The 19052-nt window shown below is 33.5% G+C and overlaps 1 protein-coding gene across 8 annotated transcripts in view; it reads right to left on the reverse strand.

Annotated features, from left to right (window-relative positions):
* The window catches only part of MNAT1 (MNAT1 component of CDK activating kinase), a 219102-nt gene that overhangs the window by 97625 nt on the left and 102425 nt on the right, over nucleotides 1–19052 (reverse strand). For all 8 annotated transcript variants that reach the window (XR_012329960.1, XR_012329959.1, XR_012329963.1 and 5 more), the window contains exon 7: nucleotides 85–206. Coding sequence is in view for 3 of the 8 variants with exons in the window: in XM_033851082.2 (XP_033706973.1) it covers nucleotides 85–206 (122 nt within the window). In the remaining 5 variants the exon portion in view is untranslated. The remainder of the gene's footprint in view (nucleotides 1–84; nucleotides 207–19052) is intronic.

Raw genomic sequence — 19052 nt, forward strand, 5'->3', positions numbered from 1 at the left:
AGAATGCTAAAGTATCAGTTAAAAATGGCAACAACCAAGTCCTAAACATCAGTTCCTCAATAAGAAGTTCTTCTGAACACTTACCCAAGTCTTCCTAGCATCTCAAGCTCAGGAACTTGTGGCCCACAAGTCTCTATTTGCAGTGGTTGATATTCATATAGAGCTTCTTCAAGCTTCTGAATGGGTGGTAATGTAATATGTTGACCCTGTTAGAAAAATGAATGAAAATAATACTTTTTAATATTATTTTCATATTAATACTTATTTACAGTCATTTTAAAGATGAGCTAAATTCCTCACATTAAAAATATTACCCATTATTCATTACATTACTGAAACCTGTATTATATAATTAACACATAGTCAGTGACACATGATTTAAAGGAAGAAAACTAAATCCATCATTAAATTAAAATTTAGCCTTAAAGGATATAGCTGTTAAATGTCAATGGTAGAATTCAGGAAACATATAAGCATAGTCTATTCTCACATTTTTCTATTTTTATTATACAACTGTGACAGTTTTGGTAACCTGTGTTTTGTTGAAAGCTTTAGTTAAGGAAGGACACTAATGAAATTATTCTCTGCAAAGTTTTGCCACATAAATATCTATTCTCTTAAGTCTTTACAATGGAATTAAACTTACTTAACAAATATGTGTATCTGATGTCTACTTACACACACACACACACACACACACAAAATGAGGAATATTATGCTAAAAATTAAGTTGAATGGAATATCCATGTATTTTTCTGATAAGAACTACTGGATAAATAAAATAAAAAGATCATACTTGATGAAAAATATACAAAATAAAATACCACTCAGCCACATAGCACCATTACACTGAGATTTATATATTTATTGTAATCTGAGCACATAATTCTAATTTTGAAAAATCCGTATTTTTTTATATAGTCCCTGTTTTCTGATTCTAACTCTAATTCTGTTATTTTTCTTGGTATAGTTCTCACCAGCTTCTCTATGTCCTAACTTTTTAATAAAAACTAGTTCTTACAGTTATTAATTCCAATGTTTTCTGGTTTATAATTTATTCCTCTTGTTACCTCCCTTAGTTTCCATTACTTAAATTACTAAGTTGGATACATAAAACATTTGTTCTCTTTTATTTAAAGAAAAAAAAAGGTAAAAACCATGAATTAAAAGTGATACAGTGCAACTGAGGTGGTGAGGAACGACCACTGAGGATGTTTGCATATGACTCACGGTTCTTCTCTTCAACAAGTTTAATACCATGTAGCATTATCCTAGCTAGTTTACCATCATATTAATAGCTTCTCTGACACTGTGACCTCAAAACTCCTTCAGCAAACTCGGGCAAAGGACTTGAACAGACATTTCTCCAGAGATGTACAAATGGCCAACAAGCACCAAAAAAGATGTTTAACATCACTAGGCATTAGGGAAATGCAAACCAAAACCATGAGGATATAAAATTGCCCCTCAGTATCCCTGAGGGGTCTGGTTCCAAGTTGCCCCAGGGATACCAAAATCATGTATGCAGAAGTCCTTTATATAAAATGGCATACTAGCACAGTCAGACCTCCCTATCCCCAGATTCCTCATGCCTGGGTTCTGCATCCATGAATTCAACCAAACCCAGACTGAATTTCATGGCTGCTTGAAGTCATGGATGTGGAACCCACAAATACAGAGGGCCCAACTGTAGCACTTAACACCCACAGCTATTTAGGATGGCTATTATCCAAAACAAAAATACACATAAAATAACAAGTGTTGGCAAGGATGTGGAGAAATTGGAACTCATGTCCATTGCTGATGGGAATGTAAAATGGTGCAGCTACTATGGAAAACAGACAGCAATTCCTCAAAAGATTAAAAGATTAAATATAAAATTACCATATAAGCCAACAACTCCACTTCTGGGTATACACCCAAAAGTAGTGAAAGGAGGAACTTGAACAGATATTTGTACACCCCTACTCATAGCAGCATTACTCACAATAGCCAAAAGGTAAAAGTAACCTTGTGTCCATCGATGGATAGTGAATAGGGTATTCACACAATGGACTATTATTCAGTCTTAAAAAAGGAAAGAAATCTGATACATGCTAAAACATGGATGAATCTTGGAGACATTATGCTAAGTGAATGAAATAAGCCAGTCACAAAAGGATAAATATTGTATGATTCCAATTATATGAGGTTCTTAGAGTAGTCGAATTCATAAAGACAGAAAGCAGAATGATGACTGCCAGAGGGTGTGGGGAGGCAGGGAATGAGGCATTACTATTTAAATGAGTACAGAGTTTTAATTGGAGAAGATAAAAAAAATCCTGGAGATGGATGGTGGTGATGGATGTACACTGTGAACATACTTCAAAATAGTTAAAATGGTAACGTTTATGTAATACATATTTTACCACAATTTTTTAAAATGGGTTTCAGGACTTCCCTGGTGGCACAGTGGTTAGGAATCTGCCTGCCAGTGCAGGGGACACGGATTCGAGCCCTGGTCTGGGAAGATCCCACATGCCACAGAACAACTAAGCCCGTGCTCCACAACTACTGAACCTGTGCTCTAGAGCCTGCGAGCCACAACTACTGAGCCCACACACCACAACTAGATGAAGCCCACCCGCCTAGAGCCCATGCTCCGCAACAAGAGAAGCCTCCACAATGAGAAGCCCACGCACCTCAACAAAGAGTAGCCCCCACTTGCCGCAACTAGCGAAAGCCCGTGTGCAGCAAAGACCCAACGCAGCCAAAAATAAAATAAATAAAAATTTTTTGAAATAATAAAAATTCTTGGTGAAAATGAAAAATGTGTCTTTAAAAAAAATTTTAAAAATTAAAATGGTTTTAGATATTCTGATTTGCTCATTTACCTGGCTGAAATAATACATATCAAAAACGAAATAAAGTGAGATATATGGAAAACTCCATTAACATTATTTTAACCCTTAACCTCCATATGTTTCAGAGCCTTTCTAAATAAACTTGAAACTGTCAAGCTAAATCTTGTACTACCTCTCAGTAATCCAATTTCTGAACAATGAATCTGAATACAGAGTATTACACAGGTTAAGAAGGGGCCTGCCTAAGCAGGACATTCTGAGTGGCATTTTGACATCCCTGTTTCAAAGTGTCTTCTTCATAAGTTACTAAGTACTATATTCTCCTGTCACATTATACAAAAAGTCCAGTATTACTGTCACATTTTTAGGTTAAAAAAAAAAAGAAGATAAAGGAAACTGTAAGAATTTTAAAAGGACACCTATTATATTATAGTTATCCCATAACACAGTAATGCAGATTACTTTGATTACTCCATTTTCACATTACAAATTGGAAAGCAAGACCCAGGAAAGATGATAAAAAATGGACAATTCCAAGAGCTGGAATATTTTCCAAGGAAGATAATATTCAAAAAAAAGACAGGCTCTCTTAAGTCATTAATGTGGGAATGAACACATTAAAAGTAATAATTCCCTAAATAGCAACAATGATGCCCAAGTTAAAAGTTATGATGTCAGGCTCCCCTGGTGGCGCAGTGGTTGAGAGTCCGCCTGCCGATGCAGGGTACACGGGTTCGTGCCCCGGTCCAGGAAGATCCCACATGCCTCTGAGCAGCCAGGCCCATGAGCCATGGCCGTTGAGCCTGTGCGTCCGGAGCCTGAGCTCCGCAACGGGAGAGGCCACAACAGTGAGAGGCCCACATACAGCAAAAAAAAAAAAGTCATAATGTCATATAATCCAAAGTATTGTCTGCAAGTTTGTGGGTACATAAAAGATCATACAATAATAATAGCTAACATTATTTACTCAGGCACTGGTCTAAAGGCATTTAATGCATTATTTCTTTAGTATTCACAATAGTTTTATGAGATAAATACTATCATCCCTACTTTACAAATGAGGAACAGGGGCTTAGATATGTGACTTAGCAAGGTCACACTGTAGGTAATGGCGGATTGAGGATTAAAAGCCAAGGGTGTCAGATTCTAAAGCCTGTGTTCTTTTCCCCTAACTTCCTTATTTTATGGATAAAGAAACTAAGACCCCTAAAATATAAATTTCTCCTAAGGTCACATAGTTAGAGTCTTATCTCCTAATTCCTGTCCAGTGTGGGCTCTACCATACCACACTGCCTATCAATATCCTATTTTTAGACAATATAATCACAGTTGCTCAATTTAAAAGTCTGATATTAATAAGTAAGTCCTAGATTTCTATACAAATTCTAATAATTTAGATATGGTCAAAATGCCATAGGTTCAAAAAGACAAATTTTTTTATTATAGCATTTAGAGAGAAATAAACATTACTCAGTGGTAATTCTATTTATCATGAGAATGAGAAAATAAAGTTCATAAATGATACACAACCTAGTCTTCTAATATCCAATCTTTTCCCCCCAAAACTGGTGTGAGATAGATGCCAAGTTTCTCAAATCTAAAGCTGAGGAAGAACTTACAGTACAAATCACTGACATAATTAAGATTAAAAAAAAAAAAATCACCAAGAGACCAGCTATCTCAACAAGAAGTCCTATGAGGAAAATGTTAGGGGTTTTTAAATGACTGGAGGCAAAACGGTGTTTAAAAGTTTCTGGATGCAAAATGAAAACGAAAGTGATATTTCTACACAAAACAGTAAGTGTGATATTATTCTAAATTATCAGGAAAAGAAGGATTCAGATTAAAGAAGTCACACTGTATGATGCAATAGTGATATTCAACACCTGAACTAAATTTGACTTGGCACCAAATGATATAGTATAGATTGAAGAGGGCTATAGAAAAATCAAGAGAGGAAAAATCAATGAAAGGTGGAAAACTGAAACAGTGCAACTTGTGCAAGACCTCAGAGGGCAGACAAAGTCTACAAAAGCAAGGCAATAAAGAAGACAACAATATCACTAGAGCAGTATGTGTGTCTTGAGACTATATGAAATAACAGGGGCAGAGAATGGATATATGGGGAAGTGGGGGCCGAAAGAGACTGAATCAGCATGGCACAGCTTACATTACAGCCAGAAAATATTCCAAGACTAATTTGAACTCATATGGTAAAAAATCAGACCATTCAAAACAATGTCGAAACAAACCTCCATCAAATTACCAAATAAAGGATAAAATGAAAGAATGATGCCCAATATGACAAGAGAGTGTGGAGAAAGATGTTCTCATACACTGCTGATAGGAGAGCAAATAATGGAATTGCTTTCTTTATGAAAAACAATTTAGTAAACATTTAAAGTACTCATATAGCTTAACCCAATAATTCTACTTGTAAGAATTTATAAGAAAAAACAGAAATATACTAATCAAATCTTTATTCAAAAGACTGACCATCACAGTTTATAACTGAAAAACCAAAAGGAACATAAATGTTCAGCAATATTGGGAAAATTAAGTAAACATGAGTTCGACTGTAACAGAATGTATGCCATTTAAAATTATGTTCAAAGAGAAATTAATAAACTAGTAAGTATATAATAAGGATGATCTAAACTATTTTTTAAATCTGCATAAGAAAAAAGCTATAATAAAAGCACCAAAATGTTAACTGTAGTAATCTCTAGGTGATGAGATTATGATTTATATTTTTATCTTTATGCAGTATTTTCTAATTGGCCAAAATGGGTATAATTTTTATAACCATAAAAAAGATAATAAAAATATACTAGGGACCATACTGAACAACACCATAGGGGAAAAATTAAAAACCATACTATATGACAACTGGCTTGGTCTCTTCAATAAGTCAGCGGCAAGAGAAAGAAAAGCAAGAAATGTAGCATGAGATATGAGCTGTTCTAGATTTTAAAAGAATTAAGAGGTTTAATAAATATAACAAGAGTCATTAGCTCAGTAACAATTTAGGAAAGGAGAAAACAGTCATGAGACATTTGGGGGACAACTGATGAAATCTGAATGTGGACTGGGTATAAGATTACATTAGAGAATTTTTATTAATTTTGTTTTGTGTGATTATGGCATTATGGCTACATATAAGAATGTCCTACATCAGGGCAGGTCAGAGGGAGATGCAGGTTAAAGAATTTAAAGGTAAAATTTCACAGTAACTGCAATTTACTTGAAAATGGTTCAGAAAAAGATACATATATATGAAGCAAATAAAAGATTACTGAATCTAGACATTAGGCATATGAATATTCATTGTATGATTTTTCTACTTTGCTCTTTTTGAAATTTTTCATTACAAATAGTTTAAAAATATATCATAGAATCTTTGTTAGTCTGAAAAGAAATTAGCTAAGCATTTATAGCCGAGAAAATACAATAGTGCTAAAGAAAGAAGAGCCTAGAATCAAGTAGGTCAGGTTTGTAGCTATTTTAATTAGGTTTGAAGATTTGAGTAGTGACTGAGAGGAAGAGGAAAAAAAAAAGATTATAATTAAAACTGCAAGACTTGGTAGCAATCTGGAATAGCTGAGTTGAATACTAAAATGTGAAAACCAGACAGAGCTGAAGACTAACAGAAACAGGGTAATTGGGAAAGAGAAAGATTGAGGAGAGAAGATTTTTTTAAAAAAAGATAGAACACAGACTGGGAGAAAATACTTGCAAATTACATGCCTTATACAGAATCTGTATCCAGAATATATACAAAGGACTCTTATAGCTGAATAATTCTTTAAAAAAAACAAAAACTGCAATTTAAAAATGGGCAAAGATTTTAATAGACATTTCACCAAAGAAGATACACATAGGACTAATAAGCACATGAAATGATGCTCAACACCATTAACCTTTAGAAAAATGCAAATTAAAACTACAATGAAGTACTACTTCACACTCACTACAACGGCCATAATCAAAGTGTCACTGAGGATGCAGAGAGAAATTACAACCCTTAAACGTTGCTGGTGGGAGTGTACAAGGGTGCGACCACTTTGAAATTAGTTTGGCAGTTTTTCTTAAATTTACAAATAAATTTACTATATGACTTAGTAATTCCACTCAAAGGTATCTACCCAAAAGAAATGAAAACACACGACCAAAAACTTTTTTAAGAACAGCAGCATTACTCATGGTAGCCAAACAGTAGAAACAATCTAAATGTCCATCAACTGGTGAATGGATAAGCAAAATGAAGTATATTCATACAATATGCATATGAATTCATTCAGTTAATATTTATATGCTGAATACTATTTAGCAACAAAAAGGAATAAAATATTGATACATGCTACAACATATTAACTTCAACAATCTTATGCTAAAAAAAAGAAGCTAGGCAAAAGACTACATATTGTTTGATTCCATTTATAAGTAATGTCCAGAAAAGGTAAAACTACAGACAGAAAGTACATTAATAATCACTAGGGGCTAGAAGTGTGAATGCAAAGTGACTACACAGAGGTACAAAAATCACCAAATCATACATTTAAAATGAGTAATTTTTTATAGTAAGTAAACTATACCTCAATAAAGCTGTTTACAAAATAAAGAGTTTAAGATGGTGGTTCAAATCAAATCAACATTGCTGACTATATATGAAATATCCAAGTAGAAATATTCAGTAAAAGCAGCTAAAAATATATAATAAACCCAAGAGAAACTTTGCTATTATCATCAACAAAATGATGGGCAAAGTCACAAGAAAAAATAAAATTTGAGGGAGACAAATGTATAAGGAGTGAGATCCTAGTAATGAGTCCTGAATAACACCCACATTAAGTAATTCAACTACATTTTGCTGACTTTCAAAACCATAACACAAAACTGGCGCCCTTTCAATTTCTGTTGTAGTTGCCATATAAATAATAAATAAATGAGGCGTTGAGGGTAAAAATGTAGCAAGAAGAGCCACAGCAAATTATGCAACCTTAGATAATATCTACACTCAGGTGGAAAATTGCAGGCAAACTCTACATTCAATAGTATAATTAATGTTTTACTCTCCTAGAATGTAACAAAATGGAGCCCCTGTTTCTCTTCTAAGGTATACCTTAGAGCCCTAAGTTATATTTCAATAATTTGCTTGTCAAAAATATAAGCATTTGTGGAAAGAGTTTCCAAAATTCAGCTCATTTCCATATAGAAAAACATAAAAACATTTGAAGAACAATGCAAATGCTGACAAAGGTAATTATACATGGCTGTAATTTTTTTTTAATTTATTTATTTTTGGCTGTGTTGGGTCTTCGTTGCTGTGTGCGGGCTTTCTCTAGTTGCAGCGAGCAGGGCTACTCTTTGTTGAGGTGCACAGGCTTCTCATTCCGGTGGCTTCTCTTGTTGCGGAGCACAGGCTCTAGGCGTACAGGCTTCAGTAGCTGTGGCACGTGGGTTCAGTAGTTGTGGCTTGTCGGCTCTAGAGCACAGGCTCAGTAGTTGTGGTGCATGGGCTTAGTTGCTCTGTGGCATGTGGGATCTTCTTGGACCAGGGCTTGAACCCGTGTCCCCTGCATTGGCAGGCAGATTCTTAACCACTGCACCACCAGGGAAGCCCATGGCTGTAATTTTAAGTAATAATTTGAAATATATCTTTAACTTGTCTTACTCAGCAAGCTTCAAGTCTACTATAAAAAGTTTACAATTTACTGCGATTTATCTGTTAGATAATCTATAGTACACCACAAGTATTATCGTTATTCGTGTCCCTCAAGTAAAGGAAAAGCACAAACTATCTTTTGTGCTAACTCTAAAATGCAGGATTTAATTCCAAATTAAAAATTATATGATCTAGGTTTCTGGAAGCCATTTGATAAGAGATAAAGTTAACTCTGAAAACAACTCTTACTTTAACAGCAACAAAAAAGTTAATTAGTAATCATTAATATACAGGTTGTTGAAATAAGCAATAATGAAAATACCCTTCCAAATCAATCAGTATATGATTTTGATAAGTACCACAGAACAGGTTGTAATTCATAAAGTACTAGCAATTCAGAGTGATGCGTTAAATGATTCTGAAAATCCTTTAACAAAATTTTAAGATTCAGAACTCTCTTAATTTTTATATTTGCTAATAAACTCTGTAAGCTTGGTAAACTCTGTGTATAAATATCTGTTAACATCTGTCTCCCCCATTAGACTGCAAGGCCCTGTTGTTCACTGCCATGCCTCACAGCACAGTACCTGACACCAAAGAGCTGCTCGGTATTTTGTAGAATGAACGAATAATACAAAGGGGCATGTGAACAGTCATCTGGTGTAGTAGTATAAACATTAGAAAAACAGTAAGATGGAGAGTCAGGTTTCCAAATTCTATAAATTTTACAATGCTCTTACTACATGTAAACAATTGGAATTTTGTAATCACATGTACTACGAGAGTACATAAGGAATACAGCTCCAAATTCTCCACATTTTAATACTGTTTCTTATTCATTAGAGAAAGTCAGTAGATGTTTTTTTTCCCTAGCCTGGAAATGTGCTTTCTAGCCACTTAAGAACTTCAACAAAATTTCAGACAACAAAACATTGTGGTTATTCTGCTGTAATCAACAACCATTCAAAAGACAAATATTGAACACTAACTATAGCCAAAAACTAAAAAGTACAGCAGTGAACAAAACAGATACAAGCCCCTGCCACCAACAAGCTTATATTCTAGTAGATCACTTTTCAATGAGATTGTTCCTTTTACTTTTATTTTGGTGAATCATCTAAATGCAAAATAAAAACAAACAAACAACAAAACAATGATAGTGGTGACTGTTTTTAAAAAACTGGATCCTCTCACATGTTAAAATTATCAAATGCTATAGAAAGTATCACATTGCTAAAGGAAATTAGAAACCAGAATATTTCACTGGTCTCAGAGCATTAAACCAGTACAATTCTACTGATTATTTCCAGGGAAAACATCTACAGGAGACCTTTCAGAAAATCAATTAATGATTTTTGAAATACTGTTTCTATGTCAGTAAATGTCCTAGTAATTTAAATATGTGTGTGCACATATGTACATGTGTTTTCTATTTGTGCACATGTATGCATCTGTATGTGGATGTGGACATATTTTTTAAATTGTATTTGTGTGCGTACTCACACAGTTTTTTAATGGAATGAGAATACTTAAAAAATACACATGAAAAAACTAAATAAATAAAATTTTAAAAAATAAATAAATAATAAATTTTTAAAAAATACACATGGCACTGCCGTCAAGCTACTGATTCTGGGTAATTTCTTTTGGTAATTCGGTTGCTTTCAATTTATTTTAGGAGCAAGCAGAGCAATTTTTATACTATGCTGCTCTGGTCATTCTAGGGTGACATCAGCCTGTCATCACTGCAACAGCTGCATGGTGACAACTTCCTGGTAGCACATAATTTCATGGTAAGTACAATTCATTTTCCCCCATAGAAATGGCTTTCTCTAATTTCTTTCAAAATTTACAGTAAACAGCGTAAGACAAATGAGGGACAAGACCCTGCATGGTAAGAAGTAACTATATACTTATGCTAACACTGCCTCTAAACTAAAATGAACTGAGGTGATTTTATTTCTCTAAACTTCATATTCATCAACAACAGTGAGGGAGTAGGGGCAAACTGAAGGGTTGGACTAGATGTTCGTCCAGGTCCAATCTGCTACAATTTCATGACCATAGTGGAAATAAACCACTACCTGATAATGTATGATGAAAATAAAAATAATTTTCCCCAAATTTAATGTAAAATAACTTGATTCTATATATACTAAAGAAACGGCCAGTGGAAAAAACAATCACTAATTCCCAGATACCCAAGTCTCTACTAGAATCATCAGACTCCATTCCCTTTCTGAATGCGTGTTTTGGAATGAGCAGAATATAACTTTTAAAAAAAATGATTATGGGTTGGTTTTTTTAAGCATTCTAACATTGACTTATTCCCACAAATCAGCCTTTATGAGCACTCCTGTTTTTTGAAATACTATGCCTAATAGTTAGACCACCTATTTTTCCCCCAATTTTTCCTTCTCAAAAAAAAAAAAAAAAAAAAAACAGACTTTTCCAGAATATGAAAGAGGATTCATCTTGAATACACTAGGAACAGCACCATATTTTTCTGGCTCTTTACTGACGATCAGTTCCATTTGAATATGTAAGATGCTTTGAAACATCAAAGAAGAATTTCTTTATCTAGCCGGGCTTAAACTTCTTGTTCATTAGAAATCAAATAGTCCTAAAAAAGTTATATCTTCACTTGGCCAAGCCAAGTCTCTGAAACTGTTTCTATATCAAATTGGCCCTGAAAACATCATCAAAATCTGTTCACTACAGGGGAATTACTTTAAGCCTTTGTTAACTAAATTCATTTGTAATCTCCCCACCACACACACCATTAGTGTTCAAATTACCACACAGAAAAATGTTCTTTAATAATGCATCAACTCTATTTTAGAACTCATATTGTCACACCAATCTAAACTATTCCTTGAGAAAGAATTTCAAAAATAAAATATAACATATACAGAAATGTTAAATGTAGGGGAAAATTAGGAAATAATATCTTTAGAAAAAGATTAATATCATTAAAGTATGTTGAATACAATAACCACCAAATCCTGCACATTTTTAAATTTAATTAATTAATTTATTTTTTTGGCCATGCTGTGTGGCTTGCAGGATCTTAGTTCTCCAACCAGGGATTGAACCCGGGCCCCGGCAGTGAAAGCACCGAGTCCTAACCATTGGACTACCAGGGAATTCCCTGCACGTTTTTTTTTTAAAAAGCATTTCTATGAATTCCTTTGTATTGATGTAGAACTACTATGGTTTATGTAGAAACTAAATGCAACAATATATTTGTGGACACGTGTAATTAGTTTTCAGAAAGCCCAGGGTTCCAAACTATAGGTGAACATGAAATATAAAAGGAATAACATTTTCTCCCTCTGATGTAATGTGTTTTGACTATAATTATGTATACAAACTTCTTTCCTCCATGATACAAAAATAAAGACAGAAAAGGAACTAAGCTAGTCATCGCTGCCTTAAATAGTTCTATACCTAACACATCCAAGAGACATCCAAATGTTATCTAGAAGGATCCTAAGTGATGTGAGTGATTTAAGTTCAACACAGCTATAACAATGAAGTCACACCCTGCACAGGAGTTACACTCGGTTCTAAAGTCAGAGTAAGGCAAAAACTGGTCAAAATAATCCCTCAAAAATCCTTTAAATAGCCCATAAAGTATACCGTACATTGTTCTGCACATATTATAATCTCTTTGTATAAATCCAACTCAGCTAGTTTTTCCTCCAGCATTAGAAGAGATTACTGTTTGTTCTGTGGAAAACCAGATAAAGTACTTGTCTTGCTTTTAGCAACTTTGTTGTTTCAAAAACATTTTTTACTGGGGGAAGAGAGGAATTCTTTGCTATTTTTCTCCCTCGTTTGGTGTTTTCAGCTTTAGTTGAATTCAAATAAGTTAAATGTACATATGATATGACTCTGCTGAACATGACAGGTATTTGAATGTTCATTCAATTGAATTCATGGACAAAAATGACATCTGAGATGGGCTATGAAGGCTGAATGGGGCTGAAATGGAGGGAAAGGAAGAGTATTTCTAGTGAAAAGAATTTTAATACCAAGAACAGCTTCAGTGCAGTAGTGAAAATAGGAGCCAGAATATAAATGATAGAAGAAAGAATGGGAGTTGAGAAGTAGAAACACTGAATAAACTTGATTATTATTTTCATCAAATTCTAAGATAAAATAAAAATAGGGAGATATGGCATTAGCTTAAAGAAAAAGTAGGATCCAAGGAAAAGATTCTGTTTATCTTGTATGGTTTTGTTGTCCTAGGTTTTATTTTTCCTTGAGCACTGATAAATGAGGCAGTGTTGAAAAGTATTATTTTTACATTCTTTCTCTGATGCTTGTCTTGCTACTGAACTACCATTTGTGGCCAAGAGGACAGAGCGTCCAGCAAATCATAACTGTTTCTATAAAAAGATCAGAAAAGAAAAACATCAAGGAGACTATCTGGTGAGACAAAATCTACCTCGTTAAAAGAGTCTGCACTAATTTTAAGAAAAACAGCATTTACCAGCAATTTTACAAACTTTTTAGGCATATAGCATTTTAGCTCATTTACTTTTAGTAACTGCAAAAAGTTTCCAAAAAAGAATTCTCACCTTGGCACTTTAAGTAAACTTTTAGTTAACCATCAGTAACAACAACTTACACATAAGTCTAAATTTTTGAATATGATAAAATATGAAAATTGCTTTATATAAAGTTTTCTACAAATACTACTATTATGATATAAGCAAAACAAAAAATATCACATAAGATTAGTAGTATTTTGAAGCAGAAATATTTTTCAGTGAAAAGGTAGCAGAAAGCTTCTTTACACCATAATAGAGACTGAATAATTCAAGAAATCATATTTTATTTAGATATAAACCCTCTGTGCCTAGTACAGTGCTTGGTACATATTAGGAATGTTTGTTTCATGAATGAGCATATGTTTTATAATGATCCACAGTATCCCACTCACTCCAATCCTCTAATCCAAACCATCCCCCCAAAAAACTACATAACAAATATGATTCAATTTGAGGTCATTTAACTACAGATGAGTAGTTATTGTGCTATTCCCACTGTAGAAAATAAACAGCTAAGCCAAACTATACTGACTTTATCCTTCTGTCCTAAAAGGAAACAACAAATACTAGGAATACCTTAACCATCCTAATCTGTCTTCCCCAAACACATATCACCACTACCACCTTCACAAAACCACCATGTAATTAGATCTAGACTCTAAATGTAGAATAGGATAGAATATTTAGGATTCTTTGATTCCCTTACAATTTTGCATAAACTGTCTTTTACTAAAGTCACGCTGATATAGAATGTTATTACTTAACAGTGGGATTCCACACAAAGGACACAGAAATATTTACTGAACATCTACTTTATGCCATGTACTATGTTAGTCCCTATCCATATAGTTGAGGTAAGTATTATTTTGTTTATGTTACAGGAAAAGAAACTAATGTTCTCCAAGGCCAAGTAACCTACCCAGGTTTTAAGCCCTATACTGCCAGAATTCACCAAGCACTATCTTATTACAGGACTATGGTATTAAAATTGATTTATCTGAACATTTAGTGGATGTTAGGCACTAGTGAAGGGATGATAGAAAGGATACACCACCAGAACTGATTCTACTTTGAAGCATTCAGCAATATATATTTATATTTATTAAACGTAAATTAGGAAATGCTCATTTGTTTTAAAAATGTTAGTATATAAGTGCTTTTTAAATGACAGTTACCCTAGTCCATTAAAACATACAACTCAATTTCTTTTTAGAAAATATTCACATTCAACTTTACCATAGTACATTTAGATTGATGCAAATTTCACCCGTACTGAGATATGTGCTTCATTCTTCTTAGAAACTCTCTTAGAAGTTCAGTCTTCTTTTTATAACAAGCAAAAATATTATCTTCCTCAAAAAAATGTACAAAATTGTGGCTTGTCTATGAATCTGTGAAAATTGAATATATTTTGAAATACGAACCAGAAAGACCACTTCAGCTAGAAAGAATTCCTAGCAATGTAGAGATAAGCTACCTTCCTAGAAAGTTGACTTAATAACCAAATCTTTAAATCACATTTTACTACACTTGAACAGATCATTTTTCATAATTGACAGACATGTTTTATGTTTATGATATGAATTACAAAAGCAATGCAGAAAAAATCATTATCTTGGTAAATTTTTCATCTGAGAACATTATGTGTTCACCGAGGATAAAAATGGTTCCACAAATACAGGAGTACACAGACTATCACATAATTTGTTTTCTTTTTTAAAAATTAAAAAAACTAACTTTATTTTATAACCTTCATAAATAAATACATAAATATACACATAAATAAATAAATGAGAGGTACATTTAGTAAAACAGTGCCCTAGAAGACAAAGAAAGCAATTAGTATGGGAGACTTTAATGAACACAGCTTTAAAGCCCTTCTGGAAATTACTGGCTGAATAAAAGCACTAACATTCTACCAGTTGCTGAGACAGGTGCTACTGACAGTCAGCTGCATTTGCTGAAGCATATTCTAAAGATTACTAATTAATCTCTATACTGAAACCAATGGCTGCCTGCCATTTTGATCACCATTTAAAAAAAAAAAAAAGCAAAAGAAATAGTCGCTCTATGACCAAACACAACTCTAGGTAAAACACAACTCTAAGTAAGCTCTGCATCTACTTAATTACTTAGTTACATTATTTTCTGGTGTTCTTTATTCTAAACCCAAGACTTCTACAGGTTGGACTCATGGGTCTTATAGTCTCTCCACTTGCTATTTCTGAGTTATTTCTACTTACCACAAAGAATATGAAAGCATTTGTGAGATACTTGGGAAGAAGAGTCTTTCTTTGTTGTTAATTTTGAACCTTTCGATCCTAAGTTCAGGAGAATATGACTCATGGAGGCATTCTCCTTTACACCCAATCTGCCTTTTCATTAGAACTTACCCACACTCCCCTTTCCCAGCTCCCCACACACCCACACACACACACACACACACACACACACACACACACACACACACACACACACACACACCTGAATACTCTGTTCTACCACCATAATATCCTACCTTCATCTTATGAACTCTGTTCAAAGCACTGCTCAGAATTTAACAAACATTAAAATAGTTAATGTTTCCAAGTCTGGGCAATTATTATAAAAGTGATTCTGCAGTTCTTTTAAAATATGCTGGGACAAGGTGCCAAAGAAATTGTTTTAAATCCATTTGAAAACATATAAACATATACAGATAAAGTGAAAAACGTATGTGAGGGTTCTTCTTGTGATTTTCCATCCTTTTAATGTTTCAAGTTAACATTGATCCTTGAGTCTTAAGTAACACTATCTGTTCTACATGTTTTTAAAGTTGCTTTCATTCAACTGTACATGCCTGTGACCTCCACAATGACCTCTACAAAAGCAGTTGTGCACTTTACTGTGGTGCAAATCCTCACAGACAAGTTGAACCTGTTCTTTTTGGCACTGAGCCCTTGCGCTGAACACACAGCTGAGATTTATTATAAAAGGGGAACTAAGGGGCATTATTGCACAACATTTATCCTTCACATACAGCCAAGTATAATCTTTTACGACCTTTGAGAGCTCTTAAATAAATAGATCTTCCCTTAATTGCATAAGGAGTTTCTTATTTGTCACCAATCATATGGCATATTGAGATTCATTTTACATTAGGAAAAAGCTAGCGCACAAAACATACGTACTAAAAGTTGTTAAAGTTAGTCTCTTAATATTTATTCAAAACTAATAATACTTTGAATACTCAGACCTAAGGATAATTACCTAACTTGCTGTTTTTAGCAAGGTCAATGCTGCAAAGTAATAAACACCTGCCTTCAAGGAGCTATACTTTAAGAAAACAGGTTTAAAAAAATCTTCCTACAGCACTCCTATGGGTCTTTTAAAAACATTTCAGAGAAAATATTAACCTTTACTTTTACACTGTTTTGTGTTTTCTTTTTAATTTCAAAGTTCAATTTTAATTAGCTTTCCCATAGCATTTTAAAAACAGTTTCCATTTCTAAAGAATTTTGAACTGAGCTGATAAACATGACTGCAACTAGTATACTTCCTCACTTCAAGAACAGATTGATACCCTGGGGGAAAGAGGAATTTCATGAGTTCTAAGAAGTATCTCTTATAACAGGAATTACCACACCATTTACATTAATTCTTCAGGATTTGCTAATTGATCTATCATCAAGACTTGCCTGCTGAAAACAAAGAAACTACTATAACCTCAAAAGTATTCTATCTTGAAAGTCAGGTTCAAACTAGCTTATCAGCTAACTGCTCAACATAAAGGAAACTAAAATATGTTGATTCAGGTGAATATTTCCTTGCTCTAAATTCTTCTAATTTATTTTATTACTATTAAGTGTACAAACAATTGGGAAAAAACGCCTGTAGACTTATGGGGGCGGGGGGACAGGGTGTATTGTTTTATGGACACAGAATTTCAGTTTTACAAGATGAAAAAAATTATGGCGATTGATTGTAGTGGTGGTAGCACAACAATATGAATATATTTAATACTACTGAAATGTACACTTAAAAACAGTTAACATGGTAAATCTTATGTATGTGTGTCTTACCAGAATAAATTTTTTTAATTTAAAAGATAAAATCATAATTTTTTTAAAGATTGATGAATGAATTGATTTTTTAAATGGTGAAAAAAATCTAATGTTACATTTTTAGCAATCAGGGGTTCATAGTGAACAAAACAGACATGTTCACAGATGATACCAAATACATTCTGTAATGACAAAATACCTGAAGAGTTAAATAAGAAATTTCTTTCATTAAAATTAAACATTTTAAGCAACACATTTATATTGTTCCATACCTAAGAAAAGATGTTTTAAACAATTTGTCTCTCTAATACTCTCTCCCTTTGTCTAGGGAATACAAGTAGAAGTTCATGAGTTTGGACATTTTTTAAATTCATCACTAAAAAGAACACATTTTTTCTTTATGTTGTCTTTCAGGAAAAAAACTGTATTAAATTTTAAGTGATTTTGCAAGCATTACATCTTTAAATAGATATAATTAGCATGCTAGAAAATCACCAGTTTTATTCATAATATTTGTACTACTTGAGGAAACAAAAATTGATGAGAATAACTATAAAACATGAATCAAATATGTTAAAAATGTCTCAAGACTTGATCTTACACTATGTTCTAACACTATGTCAACACTGGTGGTATTTTTTAAATACCTAAGCCCTCTAATTCATTTTGAAATGCATGCGCTTCAAGATTTCCATAATTTCCAAAACCACTCTTGATGAATCATAACTATAATTAAAAATAACATCCAAAGAACCCATAGTTGCAATGTCAAGCAGTTTAACCCAGGTTAACCTCCAAATAACTTAAAGCAGCTGTAAGAACAATACCAGTCTCCATTTATTTTGGTTCTTCACACTATAACAGCTTTCCCATCTATGTCTCTCTTCTTTCCATCAAGAATGCAAGCAAATACTCTATCTGCCTATAACTTCTGACTCTTTTAAATTCCCCATGTTATGTGTCTTCACAGAATAACACAGTGTTTAAAACACAGTCTTTGGAGTCCAAAAAGTCAAATCCCAGCTCTACCTTGAGTATCTTTTTTTAACAAGCCTTAGTTTCACCTGTAAAATTATATTAATGAATCAAATAAAATATATTTAAAGGACACAGAAGAGTGTACTGTCTACAAAATGCTACTACATCATCACCTTCATCAGGAGCAGAAAGAAGAGGAATATTCTGCACCACCTCCGCAGACCATCTCTTAGTCACTACCACCAGATAAAATCACCACAGGCAATTATCAACATAGGAACTGGTAACCTTTCAAAAGTCTGCCTGTAAGAGCTCAAAACATCTTCCTGCAGAAACAAAGTTTTGAAAGAGGGCACAATCCTAGGCTAACAATATATAAAACATTAATTATCTTAAATTGAATGTAGAACCCTGGAAGCAATACAGGAGAGAAAACAAAGAAGAGTTTACTTTCTGTTTCCTGGGTGCAACCCTGGCCTTAGGCAAAAACTTCAAATTTCTGAAATTTTAGCTTCTCCCATTTTGCCTTTTGCATTCCTATCCAGCAGACCTAGTGTCTTTCCCAGGCATTTTATGTCCCCACAACGCTGTAACACTAAGTTCCTAATTGGAAACATTCCACTCAAACCTACTGACTCTTAATGTGCTCCCTGATCTTAAGTTACCAACCTGCACCTCACCACAATCAAAACTTCCTGCTATCACTAAGGTGTTAGAAGGAAAGAAATTGCATTGCATGATTTTACATACTGGACATCTGGTTTTTATTACATTATTATTGTTTTTAAAAAGAACATTTGTAAAACATTTTTTTCTGGAACAAAATACAAAGCAGTAGTTGCCTTTTAAATATATGGGCTAAGAAATATTCACTGATATCTCAGGCAAATTTTTCATCTTCATATTTACCTATATAAAAAACAGATTCTCAAAAAGCATTAACATTTATCAAAATGACAATTAG

The sequence above is a fragment of the Tursiops truncatus genome, chromosome 2, assembly GCF_011762595.2.
Source record: "Tursiops truncatus isolate mTurTru1 chromosome 2, mTurTru1.mat.Y, whole genome shotgun sequence".
NCBI classification, from domain to species: domain Eukaryota; kingdom Metazoa; phylum Chordata; class Mammalia; order Artiodactyla; family Delphinidae; genus Tursiops; species Tursiops truncatus.